The sequence below is a fragment of the Lepisosteus platostomus genome, chromosome 2 (genome assembly GCF_059453375.1).
Source record: "Lepisosteus platostomus isolate fLepPlt1 chromosome 2, fLepPlt1.hap1, whole genome shotgun sequence".
NCBI classification, from domain to species: Eukaryota; Metazoa; Chordata; class Actinopteri; order Semionotiformes; family Lepisosteidae; genus Lepisosteus; species Lepisosteus platostomus.
The window spans coordinates 12,766,828-12,777,654 of record NC_142612.1 but is presented as its reverse complement, the minus strand read 5'-3'; the positions used below and the strand labels follow the sequence as shown (position 1 = coordinate 12,777,654).

Sequence of the window (10,827 nt, the reverse complement as noted above, 5' to 3'; positions counted from 1 at the left end):
GAAGAATCACCAACAAGTGGGACACAATTGTGAAGTGGAACGAAATCTATTGGATTTTTGAAACTTTTTTAACTAATAAAAAAATGAAAAGTGGGGCGTGCAAAATTATTCGGCCCCTTTACTTTCAGTGCAACAAACTCACTCCAGAAGTTCAGCGAGGATCTCTGAATGATCCAATGTTGTCCTAAATGACTGATGGTGATAAATTGAATCCACCTGTGTGTAATCAAGTCTCTGTATAAATGCACCTGCTCTGTCTCAAGGTTCTGTTGAAAGCGCAGAGAGCATCATGAAGACCAAGGAACACACCAGGCAGGTCCGTAATACTGTTGTGGAGAAGTTTAAAGCCGGATTTGGATACAAAAAGATTTCCCAAGCTTCAAACATCCCAAGGAGCACTGTGCAAGCGATCATCTTGAAATGGAAGGAGTATCAGACCACTTCAAATCTACCAAGACCTGGCCGTCCCTCTAAACTTTCAGCTCAGACAAGGAGAAGACTGATCAGAGATGCAGCCAAGAGGCCCATGATCACTCTGGATGAACTGCAGAGAACTACAGCTGAGGTGGGAGAGTCTGTCCATAGGACAACAATCAGTCTTACACTGCACAAATCTGGCCTTTATGGAAGAGTGGCAAGAAGAAAGCCATTTCTCAAAGATATCCATAAAAAGTCTCGTCTAAAGTTTGCCACAAGCCACCTGGGAGACACCCCAAACATGTGGAAGAAGGTGCTCTGGTCAGATGAAACCAAAATCGAACTTTTTGGCCACAATGCAAAACGATATGTTTGGCGTAAAAGCAACACAGCTCATCACCCTCAACACACCATCCCCACTGTCAAACATGGTGGTGGCAGCATCATGGTTTGGGCCTGCTTTTCTTCAGCAGGGACAGGGAAGATGGTTAAAATTGAGGGGAAGATGGATGCAGCCAAATACAGGACCATTCTGGATGAAAACCTGTTGGAGTCTGCAAAAGACCTGAAACTGGGACGGAGATTTATCTTCCAACAAGACAATGATCCCAAACATACAGCAAAATCTACAAAGGAATGGTTCACAAATAAACGTATCCAGGTGTTTGAATGGCCAAGTCAAAGTCCAGACCTGAATCCAATCGAGAATCTGTGGAAAGAGCTGAAAACTGCTGTTCACAAACGCTCTCCATCCAACCTCACTGAGCTCGAGCTGTTTTGCAAGGAAGAATGGGCAAGAATTTCAGTCTCTCGATGTGCAAAACTGATAGAGACATACCCCAAGCGACTTGCAGCTGTAATCGCAGCAAAAGGTGGCTCTACAAAGTATTAACGCAAGGGGGCCGAATAATTTTGCACGCCCCACTTTTCATTTTTTTATTAGTTAAAAAAGTTTCAAAAATCCAATAGATTTCGTTCCACTTCACAATTGTGTCCCACTTGTTGGTGATTCTTCACATAAAATAAAAAATTTATATCTTTATGTTTGAAGCCTGAAATGTGGCAAAAGGTTGAAAAGTTCAAGGGGGCCGAATACTTTCGCAAGGCACTGTATCTTCCACTCTTCTGTAGCTGTGGCGTGAGCCGACAGCTTCTTGCACCGTGTGGCTATAGGAACCGGGGCCTCTTCGTGTGGAGAAGACTGTGCCCTGTCCAAAAGGAGCAGGTCCAACGAGTACGAGTGTCTGGAGCACGAACGCCGTTTTCCTTTCATTCCTGCCTGGATAGCCCTGCTTCCCGCAGGTTTCACCCTGCCTTGAGCAGCCAGAGACAGGTTTGTCGATATAATCATCAATTCATCAATTTCCCTACGGGATTAATAAAGTATTGTCTATCTATCGAATCCGTTCGTGTTTTCTTCAGGCATCACGGGGAGGCGCCGCTGCAGAATAACAGCTTTTCACATTTCTCACACGTTCACAACCAAGCTCCACAGTGTGAAAACCAGGGTAAAGGGCACAGGGGCTCGTTGGGCCAGTTTATCCTGGTTTCCGTAGTGTTGAGTAGGACTAGAGAGCAAGTGATCCCCCCATCCTTTAAGAAATGCAGGTCCGGCGCACAGATTATTCCCAGCACTGCTTCACATTGTTAAAATAAAAAGACAACAGGAATGAGGAAATAGATTTTATTCTTAGCTGGGACAAAAATGAAGTTGTGAGAAGAGCTTGGTGAGCTTCAATTCAGTTTTTGAACTATTTTGAAACACGATTTTCCAAATGTTTTTGGAGAAGCCGTAAAAAAAGGTGTCGCTTGGCACTTGACTCGCCACCAACAAAGCTGTGGAAAGTCACACAACGCTGTTTAAAACAGACAACATTGTAAAAAAAGGTTGCAGTGCCTGAGGAAATAGACTTGCTCGTTGAGAACCAGTCAATGTTTGGAAAGTCATTTTTCATTTTTTATTTTATATATGGTACATTTTTTTAAAATTTAGGCCCTACAAAGCCTGGCGATTTCAGTCTCTGACATCTTAATACTTGTATGACATAATACGGTGAGGAAAAGGAGTAACTACAGAGGAGAGTCGCTGCCCCCTCAGTGATGACCCCAATCTGATAACAGGGTAACACCTACCCTATATCAGTGACAAAGCACAGACAGAACGACTGGGGCCTTAATGGTGTGTATGATGGAGCCGGAACCTATCCCAGCAAGCAACAGGAGCAAGGCTGGATGGGACAGCAGTCCGTAGCAGGACATACACAGACACGAGCATGAACACAATCACTCCGGGCACAGTTTTTCCAGAAGCCAGTTAATCTCCCACTATGTCTTTGGACTGTGGGAGGAAAATGCAGTTCTCACAGGAAGCCCATGCAAACATGGGGAGAAGATACAGACTCCATTCAGGTGTCACCCCTTACCTGGCACTGAACCCAAGGCCCCAGTGCTACAAGGCCACTGTGCCACTGCACCACTCATGTTCATTCCACAGTATAGCACAAATCCCAGACTTCCCAAACAACCATTTGTCATTAAGTGGAAAGGTGGAATCAAAGTTGGTCTGTGCCAAACAGCAACGACATAAGGTGCTGTCTAATCCCTTCGGTTCTGCCCTCAAGCCAGCCTCTAATATCTTTCTACAGTGCGCAGCCCATTATGAGACTGGAAGAAACTGTCACTCAATACTTCATGGTGACACTGAACACAGAACAGAATTCTAGCACAGCAGCACAGTTCCTGCGGTACTCCAGTGTTGGAGGCTGACAGGCAAAGAAAAATAACCCAAAGGACAAGAAAAAAGCATCAGAAAGACTTTTTGTGACATATAAAGATCAGCAGCAAATAAACTGCTAATACCTGTAGGCAGCTCCGGAATAATCTAAATGTTGACAGGCAGTAGCAGTGCCTCCCGAGGTGAATCTGAAGCTAATTTAAGGGGACGTTCAATGATTGTCTCCTTTAAACAGAATGGAAAAACAGGAGCCGGAGCTGTGCAAACGTGTTATCGAGTTTACATGTGCCAGACTGTCGAGACGACCCCAGATGCAGTAACGAACAGGAGATTGTGCTTGTGTGTGTCCTGCAGTGGACTATGATGCTGTCCATGGTGTACTAGATTAAACGGGATTCTGATTTAGAGGCATTTAGTTATAATCCCACAGATGGAAACTTTGCACTGTTGGCTCCTCGGCCAAGCACAGACACCACCTAGAGGGTTTTAGAGTTTGAGGTTTTGAGGATTGGTTTTGAGTTGCTATGACCCTCGCTGGACTATGGGGCTTTCTGATACTAGACGCATGGTTGCATTTTGCATTACTGAGCATCTGATATTGTCTTTATCTCTTGTGTCTCTGCCAATATCACAAAGCTGATTTGAAGACGGAATCCGATATTTGCGTTTAATCATCAGTTTAGGATCTGATGATCATATCTGCGTCCACCAGTTTTCTGTTCAGATCAATGACAATGGGAACAAAATTATTAATCCCAACAAAATCCCCACAAAAAATGTTTAAGCAAGTTCTTCCTGATCCAGGGGACTGCTTTTCAATCCAGTCCAAAAAAAGGGAGTAACTCTTCAGTGTCAGGCTCCTCATTGACTCCCAGGGATGCAGGATGATGTATTTTGTGTCCTCTGTAAGGTTAAAACCAGCTACAAATAAATCTCCTGTGAAGTAGAAGCACAAAATGTCACCGACACCAAAATCCCAGGCAGAATAGGTGTACTTTAAAGAACCTGAATGTGATTTTATCAGACTCATACAAAAACAAACCAGGGTAGCATTACATTAAAGAAAGTGTATTTCTTTTTAAAGATATACAAATCCTTTCATCTCTCTGCCTCTGTAGGAGAAATATTATAAAACTGCTGAGTCTGGTGATGACACTGTAAACTGCTACTGACCACAATGTTCTGTTGCAGTTCCTCTACATTACATCCAAACGTGCACTTCGACATTCCCACGTTTGTGACTTCGCTAACAACTAAGCATTTATAAAAGGCCCCCTTCTCTCTTGACTGAATATTTACCACTCTTCTGTTTTAAGCACCAAGCTATGCAAACGTCACTATTGTAGTGACTTCACTGTCAATTAAGATACCTGAAGCTTGTCTGCTGGAGACAGGCTGAAAAGGCCACCAAGCCACTGTGCCATCTTTCACAAAATTCCCATGAAACAGCACCACCTCCCTAAACAAGTCATTTTACCTCTTTAATTCGCTCACAATCACCCCCTAAAAGGAGGGAACTCAGGAACTTAGCCACACCAGGCTCCAGTAACTTCAGTGTGTGACTAGTATTTGCTGGGGAATGGAGTCACTAACCTGGTCGTCCGTTTTCCTTCTGATCCTCTAAATACTGAATCACACCTTGTGCTTCCACTCGGTCTGCCCACCAGTATTGGATGGGGTCCCACAATTCCTTATGTTCTTGAGTAGATTCTGTATCATCATAGGAAATGATGACCTGATAACCCAGACTCCACAGATTCCTTAGCCTTAAGATTTCCTGAAATGCATCAGAGGCAAAATATCATTAAAATGAGCTCTGGCAGCTGTGTCCTCTGATACATCAATACGTCTCAGGGGTCGCCTGTGATATAACTCACTGGAGAAATCTTATCTCCACAGAAACAGCATTCACTGATTCTGGAATTAAATGGGAGCTCATAATTAATTTTGGTTGAGGACTTGTTTCTGATAGTGTAACTCAATTCTCATACTTTCTGTAAAAGCCATTTTATGAAGACATTAAAGGGTACGGCCTTTCTTAACTATGTCTTTCTCTCCTCCAATTATATTCCGGAACAACACTGATTTTAAAAACTGTTTTTAAGAAAATAGTCAAGGGAAAGCATTTCAACCTTCTATGTACCCTTCTACATACTTCAATATTCTATGATACTTAACCCCCTCTGATCCTTACTGAGCTGGGGCAGATTTTGTTTCCAAACAGGTTCTTCATAAAGAAGATTAGGTGCTCATGATGGTCATGGCTAAGTCCTTCAAAATGGGAACAATCCAAAATGATAACCTCTTTCGGATGAGACTTTAGCCAGTCGGCAAAATCTTTAAGAGCCTCCTAGAAAAAAAAAGGGATCTGGTTAAAATACTCTTGAGTTCAAATAAAATTTACAACATCGTAATTAGACGGAATCAGTTTTTTCACATCCTCTCAGCTCAAACAAATCAGAAAACAACCTTATGTTTGCTTAGAGCTTCAGTTCGGATATTGAGCTGTGCACTGGCTGCAAAGCAAAATGCAGAGGTTAATTCCACTCTGACAAGCAGTATGAAAGAAAAAAATAGAATGTTTCAGCTGGTGAACCTTCGGAAGACCTGAAGATGGCCCAACAGCTGAAACATTTGTGTTTTTTCTTTCAGCTTTTAGCATGGGATTAATCTCTACCTGTCCTCTTATATTTTCTAATCAAGAGTTGCATTCATTTTTACTTATAAACTTCAAGTATGTCAGGAAAGAGAAGATGCTCCAAGACGCACCACCTAAAACAGGGATCTCCATCCCCATCCTCTCCTGTCATGAGCTGTACAGGACATATTTGAACACACCACCTGTTTAAAAGAGCCTTTAGGATTTGTATCTTACAGGGCCACCTATACAGCCTGCTGGACTGGGGCTCTCCAGGAAAGAGCCCTCCTCATCCCTCCCCTCCTCAGGAAGGCTCTCTGTTAAACAGGTGGTATGTTCTCTTCTAGTTTAAATCCATTTTTTAATCACAGGGGAGGTGGAGCGTATCTTGGCACAATGGGTACAAGGCAGGATACAGCCTGTGTGGGACGCCAGTCCATCACAGGACACACACACCCTCACACCAGGGCCAATGAACCTACTTGTATGTCTTTAGACTGAGGGGAAAACCCACACAAACGTGGGGAAGACAAACGTCTCACACACAGCACCCAGGTCTGGGATTGGATCTCTGTTCAGAAGATGGAACTCACCTGCACAGTTATGACACTGTAAATGCCATGTGCAAAATACAGCGTGTTGGAGCAGTCACATTGCTTGTGAACTATCCGTAGATCGAAGAAGCGTACCCCTGCTTCCAGTTGCTCGGCAATGCAATGGTCCTGTGTAAACCACAACACGTATGACAATGCTCTGCCTGAAACGCGTAATAAGTGTGCTCCATAGGTCAGTGTACATCTGCTCAGTTGAAGGGAGTCACAAGAGCCCACTGTTGTTTCAGTAGTTCTGATGAATCCCGATGAAGACGCACAAGACTATATATGCAGTCACTCGTAGGCTGAGGGAATTCTGAAGCCTGCCCAGACCCCCCCCCCTCAGTATTGCGAGGAATGAGCCAGGGAGCTGCTGCAGGGGTGCAGATGGTGGGAGGGGCACGAGAGAAACGCTCTACGGGATGTCCTGGGTGCGAGACTTATAATGCGGGCAAGCGGAAGTGTGCGAGATTAGGATCTCACCCTCTTCCCGAATTTCTATTCTGATTCTAGTCTATTCTGCTATAATTACAGTAATGGAGAAGAGAAGTAGAAACACTCTGCATAACATGAGGCTCTTCCCATTAAAAACCCTTCTCATTTCACAGACATGAAATCATGCAGATGACAGCAGGACTGTATGAAAGCCAACCTTGCAAGCTGAAAAAGACTGTAAATTAAAGGAATTAGTCAAAATGATCTCAGACTGTTAATCAACTTAGCCCTCTGCAGATCATTTCATGAAGGCATTACCATTTTTCCTTTTTCTTGGTTGAGACTCTGTGATGACACCTTCCCAGACCATAATGATAAATAACAGAACTTCAGGGATTTTGCCTCTGAATGATTGTCGGGGACAATCACATCCAGAGGAGATGTTAGTGCTTTTGGATGATATCACAAGAGTGCCGATTGTTCAGCCAGGATTACAGTGCTGTGGCACTGTCACTGTCACTGCCCTGCCACTCATTACCCCAAAGACAGGGCACTGCAGAAAGGTTTTTATTTTCTTTGAAAAAGAAATATTGTCCCTTAACATTGTTGCTTTGCCTGTCTTTATACTTCTACCTTTGCTACAAAACCAAACTGTAGAGTAAGTCACTAGATGGCAAAATGGAGAATAGTACATACTGTATGTTTGGGATTATCTGTCCTCTGTTATAAAATGGTTGGTATTATTTCTAATAAGTAGTTAAGGTGGGTAGCTGCGTCAGCATGTGTAGTCTGCTAAGGTTTATTCCATGCTGAAAAGAGATGAGAGAAAACACAACGTTTTCGCTGTGAAGCCTTCTCACACCCGAAGAAGGCTTCACAGCCGAAACGTTGTGTTTTCTCTCTTCTCTTTCCAGCATGGAATAAACCTATTACTTGTTCCTTATTTCTAACCAACTCAGCTGTTGTTGGTTCACATTAGCTGTGGCGAGAAACGTCTGGGCGTCTCAAGGTTTCGGGCGTCTTCAGCAGCAGCGAGAAGGAAATGTGGAAGCCGAGCAGAGGCCTTACCTGAGTCGTTCCCCATTTGTAGATACAAGGCCGCGTGAAACAGGGCATAAGGCAGTCCAGCACCTTCAGCAAGAACGGCTCTGATCTCTGGAGCGGGGAGTTCATATCCAAGCAATAGCTCATGGTATCATGGCTTCCTAGAAGCAGGCCCAATTTGAGTCACAGGGTGCGGAAGTGCACCAGCAAACCTAACAGCCTTTTTCTCAGAGAACCGGTGTTACTTTCATGTGAAGGTGCAGAGTAGGGGAGCACAGCTGTCGTCTGGTGTTCCTTCCCCCTCAGCCCTTTAATTATCTAATTGAAGAGGCGGGAGCGTCTCCTCGTTCTTAAGAAGCTGGAGATTTACAGATTTCCACCTGCTGGACAGCGGCCAGGGGACCAGAGTCAAGCTCCCCTGCTTTAGAGTGATAAATTACTAAACAGGGATATCATCGCACACTGAATCCTCACTTTTTTCAACTTCCTTAATTAGAATAACAATTGACATGAGATAATGAAGCGGCCTTGGCTTTTGTTTGCAGGAAAACAACCTCAAAACATCCCTGAATTTCAATAAATACTGATAGAATACAAAAGAAAATGATCAACATTTGGATCCTGGTGGTGGCAGCAGTCTTACCTCTGACTAAGGAATCTGAATACCCTGGGATTACTCACTTGAAGAGGCACAATTTCTAAACGTGTGTGATTACTTATGACTCAGTCCTTACAGACAGCAACCACTGGCAAAACTACACGGAGGCCTGATGATAGCAAAAAGACACCCACATTTGGAAAGAATACTGTAACACATACGGCCTCCACTGCTTGCGAGAGCTGGCTTACCAGCGCGGTGACATCACCGCCCTTCCCTGTGAATAGCAGGGACCGGAGCCGCTGGGCTGAGGGGAGATTTCCCTTTGGCTCAAGAGGCTGGGTCCCTGTTGAGTGACACCAGAGGCCCATATTCGAGTCCCTGACGGTGGAGAGCTGACCTGAGGGGGCACCGGCGGGGGTGCCCATGTGAACCCCGAAGTGTTACAATACCCATTAATGCTGGATCAGAACAGCACCAAAATTAGATACATTCACATCCAATACATATTAAAGAAATGAATAATGCCTCAGGCCAGATATTGTTATTTGTTCACTGTAGCAGTTTATGGTTCACATTCTGAATATGGAATCGACAGTCCAGGTCTGCAGCATGGCAGCCCACGGACTACGGCACCACGGAAAGCGGGTTTTTAACCTTACTGCTTGAGCAGGCTGCTGGTGTGAATTGCACACTCACTCATACAGCGCACAGCCAGCTCGCTCACTCTTGCCAGCGCTAGGAATATTTCCTGGAAAAACACACTCGTCCGTCTCCTTCGCTAATGTCCTGCGTCTGCAGGCTACCCCTTTTGGGAAAGTATAGTGTAAAGCTGAGTGAGCTCTTGAGGTGTCACATTAATGACGCTGTTCTACTCACCTGGTATCGCCAGAAAGCACAGAGGCACGTCCCAGAGTTTTTCAGGCAGCTCAGACATCCAGTTTGAGTAGTGCCTATCGCGTTTGATAGCACTCTTCGCTTCTGCGTCATCCATACTTTATACAGTAGCTGTGCACGGAGCTTTAATTTATATTGCAGATTATTAGAATAACGATTTAGTTAATCATTTTAATGGATTTAAAAAAAACACGTTAACAGGACATACAAATATACACACCAAATCGACAATCCTGAACTATGAATGAAAAATTAAAGAAAAAAAGTTTTTCAGCCACAGGAGATTGAACGTTAATCCATATACAGAATATCTGAAAATTCTGTAGGGTGAAATGTGATTTTTAAAACGGGTGTGGCATCGTTGTAGGCATCAAGTATGAGTTTGTGGAGACTTCTTCCAATCTCAGTGTTACTGTAAAACGGCAAATAGCTTTGCGGATTCCATGTCTGTTTCACGCCTGTTTATAAACTCCCGTGCATATACTTAGCATTACATCTCTGACTAGAAAATACAAAATAATATAACCTCCTCCTTTGGTAACCTTTATAATGTATTGTTAGTATTATTATTAAAGCACTAACGCAATTTCATAGCGGCACTTACAGTCTTCACTGTCGGCGATGCTGCACTGGACCAGCTAGCGCAGACGTCCACCAGATTAAGTCTATGCACATGGTTTTAAAAAGAGAACCTTCTTTTTCGACATCAATATTTATATACAGCACAGGTCGCAGCTTCAGAACGAAAGTGCTTTTCTTCTCTTATCTACCGAGTCCTCTGCTTCCTCCTCGATCGCTCTTCTTGCAAGTTTTCACGAGTACGCTCTTGTTTGGATCCAGGGACCGTCTATAAACTCCAGGAAAAAAACACACACAAATGTTGAAATGTCTTGACAAACGAATTTCCACGCGTCCGTTGTTCCAGTTTCTCTTTATTGTTGCGAAAGCGCACCACTAGACACAAAACAGACTTAGTTTCGTTGTTCTGGCAATCGCAGAATTTATTTAATAGGTACTTAAAGGACGCTTTTCTCTGGGCATCTGTAGTAAACGATGGTAAAGCTCCTTCTTTATCGTCATTTATCAGATACCTAAACTTATCTTGGTGGCATCGTTCCCTTTAGAGACTGCAACATGTTTGATCGAAGTCATTAGCTACGCTTTTTTAAGCACTTTTTTTCTTTGGTTTTAGGACGTTCTTTCACTTCTCAGATGGTTCAAAAATCCAGTTCTTTTGTCATGGAGTGACAGAACTGAGAGCAGGATGACAGTTTTGGGCGTTTTTGTACTTTAAGAAGATGTGTAATGGCAAAGGATTTTGTCTGATTTGGGTGTGCTCTTTTTTTCCTGTCTGGTGTATTCTTTTGAGCAAAGTCTCCAAGCCTCCCTGGCACATACAGTAGGGTAGGTGCCAACTGGCGGTGACTGAATCACACACTGTTTGCCGAGACGCCTCTCAACTGCCACACAG

At 43.8% G+C, this 10,827-nt stretch overlaps 1 protein-coding gene across 4 annotated transcripts; it reads right to left on the bottom strand.

The window, feature by feature from the left end:
* Positions 1-2,087: 2,087 nt before the first annotated feature.
* On the bottom strand, positions 2,088-10,598 carry LOC148675945 (PI-PLC X domain-containing protein 1-like). 4 transcript variants are annotated; one of them, XM_088598707.1, is made up of 7 exons: positions 9,961-10,596; positions 9,339-9,467; positions 7,886-8,022; positions 6,383-6,511; positions 5,346-5,501; positions 4,745-4,928; positions 2,088-4,087 (listed from the first exon to the last, which is right to left on the bottom strand). In XM_088598707.1, exons 2-7 carry the CDS (start codon positions 9,451-9,453, stop codon positions 3,831-3,833), a joined length of 978 nt encoding a protein of 325 aa, XP_088454833.1. In that variant the 5' UTR covers positions 9,454-9,467; positions 9,961-10,596; the 3' UTR covers positions 2,088-3,830. The 4 variants fall into 4 exon arrangements, with proteins under 4 accessions (XP_088454833.1, XP_088454825.1, XP_088454851.1 ...); XM_088598699.1 differs by having other exon boundaries at positions 9,339-9,479; positions 9,961-10,593; XM_088598725.1 differs by lacking the exon at positions 7,886-8,022 and having other exon boundaries at positions 9,961-10,598.
* Positions 10,599-10,827: the final 229 nt, after the last annotated feature.